This window comes from Gambusia affinis, linkage group LG08, assembly GCF_019740435.1.
Source record: "Gambusia affinis linkage group LG08, SWU_Gaff_1.0, whole genome shotgun sequence".
Lineage (NCBI taxonomy): Eukaryota > Metazoa > Chordata > Actinopteri > Cyprinodontiformes > Poeciliidae > Gambusia > Gambusia affinis.
Window position 1 is genome coordinate 25,748,992 of NC_057875.1, and position 13,045 is coordinate 25,762,036.

The window sequence follows — 13,045 nt, forward strand, 5'->3', positions numbered from 1 at the left end:
TTTTCTTTCCATCTTTTAAGCCTCTTGGTATTTTTTCTTTTCTTAAATTATTTTCCAGCATTTATATTTAAATCTTTCACCAAAGCTCAGTTAGTAAAGCAAAAGAACAGATGGATCGAAAGTGTCTCATTATAATGTTAGATGCATGAGCTGGCACATCTGTCTGCAATAATCATATTCACATTCAAGCGTCTAATCCACTATCTTACTTTTTTTGCCGTTATTTCTTATTTTTCCCAGGAAAACATATGTTACTGTCTGTCTGTCTGTCCGTCCGCAGGGGCGAACTGACGTCAACGGCAACCAGAATGTTTTCAGATTAGATGTTACATCCTCGCAGCCTACAGATCGGGGTTAAACATGTCGACTAATACAGTTTTAACGCACAAGTGAGATGAAAAAAAAAAAGTAAAATTCAATCTGTTTGGTTGTCTCCTTGAAAATGTCTCAGCTTCTGCTAGAGGAGAAAAGAAGAAAGCTCCTTTCAGGATATCCTTTATATAAAGAAAATTTTACATTAGATGTGATCAGTTCTTGTTGTTACGCAATAACATTACCGCATGATGTCTTCCTAAGCTGAAATTGTTAATACAGCTGGTCTTTTTTTTTTTTCTTTTTTTTTTAGGAAAAACCCAACTCCCAGCCTCAGAGTTTTTTAGTTTTTTTTTTTTTCAAAGACCTTATCTATCTGAGCAGTGGTTCACGAAGTTCTGTGTTAAAAAGTAAACGGGGAGGGGGGTGGGGGTGGGTGCTGTGGTGGCGTAGGGGACAGCGCGACCCATATTTGGAGGCCTTCAGTCCTCGACGTGGCCGTCGCGGGTTCGATTCCTGGACCCGACCGACATTTGCCGCATGTCTTCCCCCCTTCCCATCCCCCTTTCCTGTCAGCCTACTGTCATATAAGGGACACTAGAGCCCACAAAAAGACCCCCTGGTGGGGAGGGAAAAAAAAGTAAACGGGGTCAGAAACGTCAAGACAGTGCTGGTACCAAAAGAAACACATGGACAAAACCTCTGTATTCAACATCAACAACACTCATGAATTTATTCTTTTTTTGTTGTTGTTGTATTTCTTAAGTTATTTTATGTGCTTGGTTTGGTTTTGATCCTTGCACCTTTTTAATTGTCCACTGGGAATGAATACAATGTAATTGAATTGAATTGCAGCTTTTGTGGAAGCTAATAAACGGTAGGAGGGCGTTTCTTTATTGGTTCCTCACAACAGGCTGCCTGTGCTGGTCACCTTCAAAAAGCACAACACTGTAGATTTATAATGTGTTTACAAGTACACTAATTGAGTAAGAAGACTGGGTGTTGTTTAGTAATTGTAACTATGTTTCGCACTAATGGATACGTATCTTAAGGAAAGACAGAAATAATTGTCCTTTGTCAAACATTCAGGTTTAAGTTAAAAAATAGACAAGAACAAGTCATTACATAATCCTTTCACCCTCATCATTTTATTGTTTACATATCTTGTCATTTCAATGGCCTGGTGAGGCTGCTTTGGTATATAACATTACTGGTTCCTCTGTCTACAGCAATTAAGCCAAAGTGTCTATAATTGTCCCAAACGTGTTGAAACATTTGGGTAGTATTAGCGTAGCTGCAAATGACTTCATACCTTCACCAAATCCCATGATGTGCTATGTCCCAGTTGTGCTAAAAAGAGTTAGCCTGTCAGCGAAGCTATTCAAAGCTAAAATATGCTACACATGCAGCAGCAGCACAGATGCTAACGCTAACGCCAGCATCCATAATCCACGTTTGTAAAGAATGATGAACCATCTGGGCTTCCTGAAATATTGCCTATATCAGATAAATATTGTTGTATTTGAGTTCATATGTTTCATTTATTCAATCACTTAGAAGCAAAAATGGTTTCTGAATTGAAAATTTTTATTTTGTCGATGCAAGGTATTTGATTAAAATGCAATCAGTTTGGATTAATTAAATACAGACCCCAGCAATTGACTTTAAAAAAATATATGACCATGAAGGATGCCTTATAAAAATATACCTGGCGATGTTGCTTCATTATGATCAATAATGTGGACTTATTGTGAGGATATTTTTAATCATACATAGATATAATTGTGTGGTTTAAAATGAGTCGGGGTTCGTTTTAAACCGAAACTAAACGTAACGGTAAAAAAGAAACAAAAACACACAGAGGAAAACAGGAGTTCTGGTTAAGACCCGGAACATCCGCATCGCCCAAACTGAGTGAGAAAACAGCTAATGGCGTTTCTGTTTTGGCCCGTGAGCTCAGCAAGCGTCGGGAATAATCCTGACGGATAGGGAGCGGAAATATCTCCTAAGGTCGCTGGTGCCAAAAAGCGTCGAAGGAACGCACAGCAGCACGTCTGGAATGCGCAGCCCGTAATCCGCAAAGATGAATCATGGAGCCGTAATCGCAGTTGTTGAGATTACACAATAGGGTTTCACTTTTTGCAAAAAAACAAAACAAAACACATGCGAAGACACAAACGAAGTCTAATTTTTTGGTGTGTGTGTGTGTGTGTTTGGTTATATGGCTATAAAGCATCCATCAGTGAAAATTCAGCCAGAGAGGAGCGGTGAGAACAGTGGAAGGGTTAGACGAGTGATGAAGAGTTAGAAAGGGAGGAGCAGGAGAAAGAGAGGAAGACGTTGATGACAGAAGATGGAGATGCAAGAAAGAGAAGCAGGAGAAAAGCAGAAGGCTTGAAATGTATAAATGACATTAAAAAAAGAAGTGAACTAAGACTAAAGATGGAAGTGAGAAAACTCAAGGAGAGTGGGGTAAATCACAACGGCAAACCAAGGGAAGAAAGATGAAGCTTTAGGGCGAATCTGAACGTGGAGGTAACTGCAATGTGCAGGACTTTCAGTAAGAATCAAAAAGAAAATGAAAACTTAAAAAAGAGACGAGAAAAGAAGAATGTTGTCTTTGAGTCAGGGCCACTGAGTGGTAATTTCTCTGCGTGCGTGTGTGCGTGTGTGTGTGTGTGTGAATGAGAGTGTGTGTGTGTGTGTGTGTCTGTGTTGGAGGACAGTCTGGGGTACAATAGTAGCCTGACAAGACCACAATGGAGACTTTGTTAGTATGCAGGTAGTGTTGGGGGCCACCCTACAGTCTCCCTACATGGCCCCAAGGCAAGACCTTACACACACACACACGCCCCCACGCACACACGCATACACACACAAGGGCAGGAACTTCTGAACATAATAAACTTCAGTCCGTGTGCAAGATTGACATACCAACACATGCACACCCACACACGCACACAGTCAATCAAAATGAATGAAGCTGCATCTGAGCTCTAGAACTTGTTGCTGCAGACAAAGTTAGAAAAATTTACTTCTTTAATGACACAACCACAAAAATATAGAGGCTGCTTTTCTTTCTATGTAGGCTACAGATGCCTCACCTGTTGTCCTCTTTTGTTTATTTTGAAAATAATAAACGTAAAAATTAATTCATTTTTTCCTCATGAGATGAACGAAGGCATGCGCAGGATGATTAATGGACATCCAGGTCAACCTCGTAGACGTGAAGCTGCTTCCACATCGCCTTCTTATGGCGACACCGCAGCTTCCTCATTCGTAATGCCTGATTGTAGCAGTCGGTGAAGTCAACAATAAGCGTCCAACATCCAGGACACCATTTAACGTTATCGCAGCAGTTGGAGAACACATGTTGTTGTATGAGTACGGATATCTTCTTCCTCTTCTTCGTTGGTTTACTTTTTCTTGGTAATTTCCAAGGACCTGTTGGGTTTACAGCTGGACTTGCTGTGACTGAATTTAGGGCTGCAGCGTATTGTCGACTCCTCTGCTGCTGACGGATGAGGATGTTTGTGGTTGTACAGTGGTTTGATTGTTTGCTGAGAAGTGACGATATGGAGATATGGTTTGGTTCAACTTTCCAGCTTCGTTCAACCGATGTAAAGAGCTGGTTTTCCCAGTTTTTTATTTACACTTTTTCCCCTTCCACTCCCCCACTCTCCCTGGCATCCCACCAGCAGGTTTTGATTTGTACCACCAAGCTTTTACACCACAAAATAGTCCCACTTACTGTTGGCCAGAATTGGTATTAATAAGTCAGGTAAAGCATTATGAAAGACACAAGGGCAGAGAGAGAAGGATTCCTTCATGCTCTATTGAAATGTTCTTTTCCTTTGTTAATTAAGAGGCAAATGTTAGCAACGCCGCCTCGTCTTTTGTCTTTGCTACCGTGTGAAATATTATGACTGCGGAGTAAAAGCTGGAATGTCTCTGGTGTCGGCCCACAAACCTCTCAAGAATGTCTAAGTCATAAACCCGACAAAAGTCTTTAACATCAACCCATTTTCAAAAGGTGAACTCAATCTAATTTTATTGTTCTTGTGAGCAGACACTGGTTGACAGCGTGTAGGAACAAGACGGAAGATAATAAGTAGTGAGATGTAACAACAAGTCAGAAGATTTATAGGAATTGAGGTATGAGCATTTTTCAAGGGCCCAAACAAGTTGTTTTGATTTTTTTTTTCTGGTATCTGTGAAAGCAGTGCTTCCATTGGGAAATTTTGGAGAAAAAGAACCACCCTTAAGAACTTCTGACTCTAGAGAATTTCCTAATAATCTTACCATCTGGCTTTCAGCTTTTCTTTTCGGATTAGTCGGAATAGATTTCCATGCGTTTTTTCATTCACCGGTAACTTCCATGTGATCGTAGCGACCGTCATTCTTATTGTGTTTCGTTTAATGGCCTCTGAGTAAAAATAAGGAACTGATTTACAAATGTGTCTGCAGGTACGCCCGAGTCGCTCGAGGAAAAGGAGCGCCAGCTTTCCACCATGATCGGTCAGCTGATTAGTCTGCGGGAGCAGCTGCTGGCCGCCCACGACGAGCAAAAGAAGATGGCCGCCTCACAGCTGGAGAAGCAGAGGCAACAGATGGAGTTGGCCAGGCAGCAGCAGGAGCAGGTATGAACGTTCCGGACAGGTGCTGGTGGGCAACACCACTGAACGGTTCAACTAGCTCCGCTCAGAAGGTGTCAGATACGCCTGTTCATGTCAAAGTGCCTTGAGTTTTATGCGTACTTTCAAACGAGACGTGTTTCTAGATGCACCAAGGTAGATAATAAAAATCAGAGTGGCTTTAGACCAGCAGAGCCAAACAAATCCAAATCCAGCCAACATGTGTGTGTGAACGCCATTTGGATTTTGTTAGGTCTGATGGGCCCCAAGGTTCAAAATTGGTTTCAAGGAACCCAGGTGGGTTCTGCTCAAGACACCAACTGCGGCCATGTTTGTTTATTCTGAACTCAAATTTGGTCTTTTAAAGTCTTTCCATGTGAACTACAGTTTAGATTGAACTGAAATTTGGGCCAGATCAGTGCGAAATTATATGCTTGACGCTCAGATGGGACTCAGGTTTCGGTGGTGCATTTAATAATCCTACAATATATGCAGCACAGAAAAGTGAAATTAGATATTTTTACGATAAGTAGACTACGATAATCTACTTATCGTAGTTTAAAGATAGGAGCAGGCAGCTTACCCCTTTGAGGAAAGACAGAAATTAAGGTTCGGATGTTCTTTGGACTCTAACAAGCACAGCGCTCTGCACAATAAAACACACACACACACCTCTGCCCTGCTCCGCTCCTGTCAGTCACACATCCCAGATGATTTGCCCTTGACTCACCTTGTGGTTAAAACAAGTGACAAAAGGGAGCCGGAAGATGTTTAAAGCGAAAAACGGGGAGAAATTACACCTCTCACTCAAACAATGGTCTACTAACAAAAGTTGTGAAAGCTTAATTAAAATAATATGTCAGGTTCACTTAGGACTAAGGCTATAGTTGATGCTTTTTGGCCCAATCTAAGCTGTAACGTGCAGTAGACGTAAGTCTAAGTTGAATCTGAATGAATTGTTTTTGCAAGTCGAGTCCAAATCACCGTTTCCGACACATCAAGGAATACATTCATTTAGAAATGAATGCAACTATTGACAAAGGAAACCTAGCAGGTAATATTAACAAATGCATAAATAAATCAACAAAACTTCCAACACACGTATCGAAAGGCCGACTGGTATGTACTAGTTACATTATTGGAGGCAAAAACTCTTCTAGGTTTGGAAAATATTCTGCTTTCCTAAAATGACTTTTCCTCTGGTGAGGATTTCCCAAAGAGAAAACCTGTTTTCTTCTTCCTCCCTCCATTTTATTGTCATTATATTTGATCTCTGCTTTGTTTTCTGGTACTGCTATGTGTAATTAGCAAAATTAGTCTTGCTTAGTTTAATGCGCTCCTATTAAAAAGTTGTGTATGTGGTCAGGCTTAAGGAATTGCTCGGTTTCTTCACATTATTAAGTAAGTCTATAAAACTCCCAGTCACGCCTTGGTAATCTTCATGTCGTCCGCCGATACCCTTAAGAGGACTTTCTTTTTTCTTTTATTTTTCTTTGCCGTGTATGTACACATTCTTTTTGCTGACTTTAAAACTTTTCGCTGCAGTGTGTCAGCCCAGATATGAGTCTTCAGGTCAATGACTGAACATTTGAAAGAGCAAACACCAGCAGGGAGGTGTTTTAGGTGCGCTGCTCCTGCTTTGTTTTGGCTGTTTGTCGACATGTCACCGTGGGCTGGCATACGACAGGCTCTGTTTGGACACGTCCACACCTCCCGTCAAAACACATACCACCTTTCAGAGCATTACAAAGGAGCAGGCGAAATGGGGAGAGTGAAAAGAAAGACGGATTCCAATATCAGCCAGTCATTTGGCTGTTGAGACTTGATAGGATAATGCCCTACAGACAAACCCCAGAAAAATCTGCTTTTAATGAAATATGACATGTGTGCAAATGGGGCGCCGCCTCCCATTCAGAAGCCTGTAATTATGTTTCGGAATAAATATACTAAACGATTCCTCAAGAAAAAGAATAAGGAGAGAGAAGCAGCTGTTTTCCTTTCCCCCCCCCCTTTTTCTCTCAAAATGGGTGGAGGTAGTCGAACGACAAGTTCCCTCCTTTAAGGAGGGTGAGTTTTTACGACTGGCAGGTCCCTGCCAGCCATCACTGGACAACACCAGAGCCTTTAACGAGAGGAGAAGCGTTTGACACTCAACAATCTCACGTTAATGAAGATGCTTGTGTTTAAGTGTATGTAAGAGGGCTCCAAATGTTTCAAGGTGTTGTAAACATGTCAGTCTCAAAGCTTCATCGTAACTTGAGATGTCTTTATGAACCACACTTTTACCAGATAGATGTTGCACGTATCGTCGACCTCACGTGGTCAAGTAGCTCAAACACACCAACCTGACATCCACCAGATTTGGACTTTATGACCGACATGCTCTTTTTTCTAACTCTTTTTTTTTTCTTTCTTTCTTTTCAGGTGAGCCACATCTTTATGTAACTTTGTTTTGCATCTTTTACAGTTAGCAGTTAGCTCTCAAGACGAAATGAGATTCTTCTACTTTTTTTTCCCTTTTGGTTTCACAAATACACAAAATATAATAAATCTGTGATAAGTATAGAATAATTCAGTCCACGTTTGATCAGTAGGACAACTTTGGATCTATGAAGTAGAAATCATCAAGTTCTAAACATAAAAAAAAAAAGTTTCTTTTTTTTTTCTCCCCTCTAGGGGGTCTTTTGTGGGCTTTAGTGTCTTATATGACAGTAGAGGGAGAGAAAACGTGGCAAATGTCGCCAGGTCCGGGAATCGAACCCGCGACAGCCGTGTCGAGGACTCAAGGCCTCCAAATGTGGGTTAGGCTGTCCCCTACGCCACCACAGCCCGCCCCGATCAAGTTCTAAACATTTACCTGAAATGTAGCAAAACAGCCCTTAAGGTTAGCAACTGGCTAACTGTTAGCCAGTTGCTAACCTGGCCAGTTAGCAACAGATAATTATTTTCATCTGCCATTTTCTACCGACAACCCAAATGTCCCCAAATAGACCATATTCCATACTTTCTTATTCCAAATTTGTTCTGGTATCAAAGCAGCATAAAAAAGCTTTCTTTGTTTAAAATTACGTTAAGAATTTCAATATTTTTCAAACTACTTTCAATAATATTTGATCAGTGTAAAATTCAGTTGGTTTTTTTTTTTACCACAGTAGGAATTTAAACTTTGATCCAGTTAGCTCTTCAGTTTAGCACTCAGGAACCAATGAAGCAGATGCTAACTTCGGCAGGCTAATGGTTAGCCAGTTGTTAGCCAGTAGTGGAATTCAGACATTTTGTGTTTTTATCTTTTTATTGCTGCCTTTATTTTTTATTTTTTTTACCACAGAGGAACCAAATGATTTATTGGGTTGACTTTTCAAAGCCAATGTAGTTGTTTGCTAGCCCAGCTAATTGATAGCTTCAAAATACACATACAACAGGTTGTTGAGCTGAAATTGCTCACTTTCATATTTTTGCTCATAATATTTAGTTAAACTTACTTCAGCAGACAATTTAAAATGCTGATATCAGCTGATTAGTGCAGACATAGATGTCACATGAGAAACATTGAGGTATTTTAGTTTTTTTCTTTGTGTTTATTTTACCGGTTCATATAAAATTCTGAAATAAGCTCTTTCAATGACAAGTTGTCAGAAATAACATCATTTTTTGTTGTTATTGTGTGTGTGCAGATTGCCAGACAACAGCAGCAGCTTTTGCAGCAGCAGCACAAGATCAACATTCTCCAGCAACAGATTCAGGTTAGTCGGCATTTGTTCATTTAAAAAAAAATTTCAAAAATGTTTCTGCTCACATCTTTCACTCTTATTTTGTTATTGATGTTATTTTGTCCTTCCCTTTTTGCAAGCCATGTCCAAACAGATATTTTTGCAAAACTGAGATTTTATACTCAATTTGCACGTCACCAAAAATAAATGTTTTTAAAAAGCTCCATCTGTGATTCCCGAGGTTGCTCAAAACAGTGGCAGAATTAGATTAGATTAGGATTTATGACAGGAGTTGTGTTATTCTGTATCCGTCTTGCTTTACCTTGACTCTGTTTTAGTTAAGACTTAAATGGAAGCAGAAGAAAGTGATGATAGAGAGGAGATACATGAAAAAAAGGTCGCTGTTTTTAGAGAATCTTTAACCTGCTGCTTCAGCCATGCTGATTGCTCCAAGATCAATACTCCAGAATCCTCCCTGCCGGCGTTTTGTTTTCCCCTCCCCTAACTCGACTGTTCAACAGCATGTGTTTCTCCTTACATATTAGCATGTAAAACACTTAAAAAAAAATAATAATAATAATAATAATCCTTTTTGCTCACCATATTTTCTGATCAAATCGCAGCTGTTTTTGTAACTTTTATCAGTCGTGTTCCTCGTGTCGCCTTCTCTCTTGGTTTGAAGTCGTATCTTTTTCGTTTTCAGCCACCTGATGCTCTTCCGTTCCAAACCGCTGCACGCACATCCAGACTTAGCGCCAAAATGACCCCCGACTGTGAGCCAAATGCTGTCAAATTTGCACGCTGCGGCTAATAGCCACGTGGGAATTTAGCTCCACGTTTGATCAGCTTATTTATTTTTTACTCTCGCTCGGACTAAATTAAATCGCCTCTCGAGCCAAACCCGAGCACACTCGGCGCTGCGATGTGCCATGTTTTACCCCCCGCCACGTCTCCCTGCCGCTCTGGAGGTGTGATGGAGTTAATGAGGGCTTGTTTCCCCCCCCTCATCCCCACACTCTTAAGTTTTTTCTTTTTTCTTCTCTTTTGTTTTTACCGCGAGACCCACCTTTGGATCTTAATAAAGCTGCAAACGGACTTCATTAGGATTCTTAGCCCCCGGGGGGAGAGAGCGCGAGACCATAAAACCCCCCCATCTGCCGCTCGGATCCTCTTCCACGCTGCGAGGCAGCGGATACTGTGTCATGTTTGGTTTTGAGGATGAAGGGGACGTGCGGAAAATAGCTCTCCGGAGCGCCTCGTTATTGCGTGGGGCTTTCAGGAGCATCAGCTGTGTCGCTGTCGCTTTCCGCTCGTTTTATTTGTTTTCTTCAACTCTCTCTTCCTCTCTCTCTCTCTCTCTCTCTCTCTCTCTCCCTCTCCGTAGAACATTCCAGAACGCCGGGAGAAATAATTTGTTTTCATTGTAAAAGCCACTTAGCAATAAATCCCTCCACCCGTCCTAACCCCCCTCGGCGGGGTTACAGCAACTTTTTGTCGTTTATTTAAAGAACAATAGCCCCGTCTTGGCACAGAGAGCCCGACTTAGCGAGAAGCATATGGTGGGTCTACTGTACGGAGGTGTAGAGTTATTATGGCTAAGCTCCAGGGTTTAGTCGCTGGGGTACGGGCTGTTTACGCTGTGTCGGATGTGTGTTGGGCCTTAAACACACAGGCAGCGCGGCGGCGGTCTGTTTCCACTTATCAGTTCCAGACCTGAGCTTCACTCAGGCCGATGCTCAGAGGAGCTGACCGAATGCTACTGTTTCAGCGGAGAGAGAGAGAGAGTCGGCCTCGGCCCCGCCGCCCCTTCACATCTCAATTCAGAAAAAAGCTAAATCTCGTGCAGATGCCGCGAATAATAGATCAACGTAAAGTAGAACCTTTTTCAGCGCTCGCGCAAAGTCTCCTGCGTAATGAAACTAACCCAGCAACAACGCTTACAGGGAATTATTTTATTTTGTTGTTGTTTTGTTTTGTTTGTCATTGTGAACTTTAACAAGTTACAGATCAAGAGAAGATTAAAAAAAAGCTGGAAGACTTTTTTTTTTGGTTTGTTTTGTTTTTTATTGTATATTTTCCTGTTTTCTTGCTTCCGTTCCCTGGATGGTGTGAATGTGTTTGTCAGCTAATGTGGTGGTTTGGGGAGCAGGGGAGGCTGGGAGGGGGGAGCGGAGTTCAAAGTGTCCTAGGTTTCCTGTCATGTGGTTTTAAATGGTTCAGAAAACCAGCAGGAGACAAGCAGGGGTTAAAGAAATGCTTCCGAAGTCCTCATTCTGCTAGATATACTTACAAAACGTGAACACACAGAGGAGAGAACAAATACAAGACTGGGAAGAATCACTTAACTCCTTGTAGAGTCTGCTGGGGTTTTTAGGACATTTAAATGTTTCAGATGATATAATAACATCAGTAAACATATAAATCAGGGCTGCAACGATTAATTGTGATTGTGATTAATCAGTTTATGAAATGATCGTCAACTAATTTAGCAATCGATTAATCATTAACTGCAGTACATCGACTAAAACAAATGATATTTGCTGGAGAAAAAAAAAATCATGTTCAAAGCAGTGATTATTATAAAACGGAACAATATAACATAAATCTATATAAAAAGGTTTTTTATATATATTCCCCTGGTTCACGATTGGTTACACCATTGAATTTTAAGCAATAAAATGTCCAATTTGTTTTTCAAAAGAGACATTTATTTATTTACCGCTTTTATTATATGTCTAATATTGTATAGAAAAGGTTTAGACAGTTTAATGGAAAATCTTCAGAGTGTGTCCGTTTTTTTTGTTGTTTTTGTTTTTGATTAATTGATTAATTATGAGAATAATTGATGGATTAATCGATTAATGAAGTAATGGTTAGTTGCCGTTTTCAAATGATTTTATCTGATGATGGTAAAAAATTATCCAAAACCATCATTGCTATTTTAAAACTGATTTTAAAACTGATTTTAAAATACTAACGACCTTCTTGGGTATAATATAAATTAACTGCTTAATTCTTTTGGTTTAGTCTAATCTGCTACATCCAGACTGGAAGTAAAAAATAATTACACAGGACCCGTCTGACAACACGAAGTAGGCTAAACATACAACATATCAGAGCCCGAACCAAAGAGACCGAAGAAAGATGACTTATCGCGTCATTAGCTGTGTTTATATTGAATTGTGATGCAGATTTTGAGGAAACTTCTAAAATGTTATTAAAAAAAGGAAAAAAGAGAGAAAATATTTCCATCTTCTGGTTTGGAGGGAATCAGCCATCCTATGAAGAGCCTAATTTTGCCAGATGTTGACACTTTGCACGACTGTAACAAACGAGAAGTAGAATTAGCAAACTAGCCTGAACCAGACACCTACGAAAAGCAGAGAGAGGTTTTTAGGAATGCGTTGCTTTTGGTTGAGTTGGCGTTGGAGATGTTACTCGCTGTCTGGAGACGCAGAGAAAGAACAGGAAAGAAATCAGCAATCTGAGCTCAGAATTTATTCTGTAAATGTTTTTCCACCCCGTCAGCGCATTAGCTCTTTGACCAAAGATATGAAGAAGACGACAGGAAGTGTCATGAGGATGATGGCGCGTGATGTTGAGTTATAACGTGAACAAACTTATTCACGTGATTTTGATTGTCCTTCTTATTTAATTTCAACAGCGCAATTCCGAAATTGTGCTCTTTTTTGTTGTTGTTTTTTTTTTTACATTAGAGGAATATCAAAGTTTTGCGCCAATTTGTAATGGAAACGCAGCTAGCATTGACGACTCGACATGAGGAAAGAGATTGAGCGAAACGGCGTTCCAAGGCATAAAGGGCCGATGACCAAAAAGACAAAGGCTCACCTCACATATCGATGATCACTCAAGACTTTTGTCTAAATATCCTGCTGACTGATGATTCTTGTCAATCAAGAAAATATCAGTCAGAACAGTGAACCATGGTAGTTTGCCGGTGACCTTGACGTTTTGCCCTTATCGATGAAACTACGAATTCTTCTCTGCAGCCAAAGACCCTGCAGACTGTTCGGCCGTCAGTTTCTAACCTTTAGATCAGGTGCACCGTCGCCTTTACTCACGTTATCTTTTGTCTGGAGTTAAAATTGGCTTGACGAGCTGCAAAATGCAAGTAAGCCAGAACAGCCAAACCAGAGGAAATCACGTGGGTATTTGTTTTCAGCGCTGTACGCCAAGAAGAGACAATTGGCGTTAACGCGTAATCACGCACATGTGGACAGTTTGTGCCTTGCCCTGGCACAAACAACGTGCACACACGCGCTCGTAGCGGTGGCGGGGCCCTTTGTGTGTGCCGTATGAGCCGAGTGGCCCAGCCCAGCCTGGTGGCTGACAGGCATGTGTCTTTGTTAAGTCAGTTCCTATAATGGC

General features: G+C 40.8%; 1 protein-coding gene across 4 annotated transcripts in view; it reads left to right on the forward strand.

Annotated features, from left to right (window-relative positions):
• The window catches only part of LOC122835349 (transcription factor SOX-6-like), a 143,918-nt gene that overhangs the window by 86,560 nt on the left and 44,313 nt on the right, over positions 1 to 13,045 (forward strand). For all 4 annotated transcript variants that reach the window (XM_044124351.1, XM_044124352.1, XM_044124353.1 and 1 more), the window contains 2 exons: positions 4,780 to 4,952; positions 8,621 to 8,689. In XM_044124351.1, the coding sequence (XP_043980286.1) occupies positions 4,780 to 4,952; positions 8,621 to 8,689 (242 nt within the window). The remainder of the gene's footprint in view (positions 1 to 4,779; positions 4,953 to 8,620; positions 8,690 to 13,045) is intronic.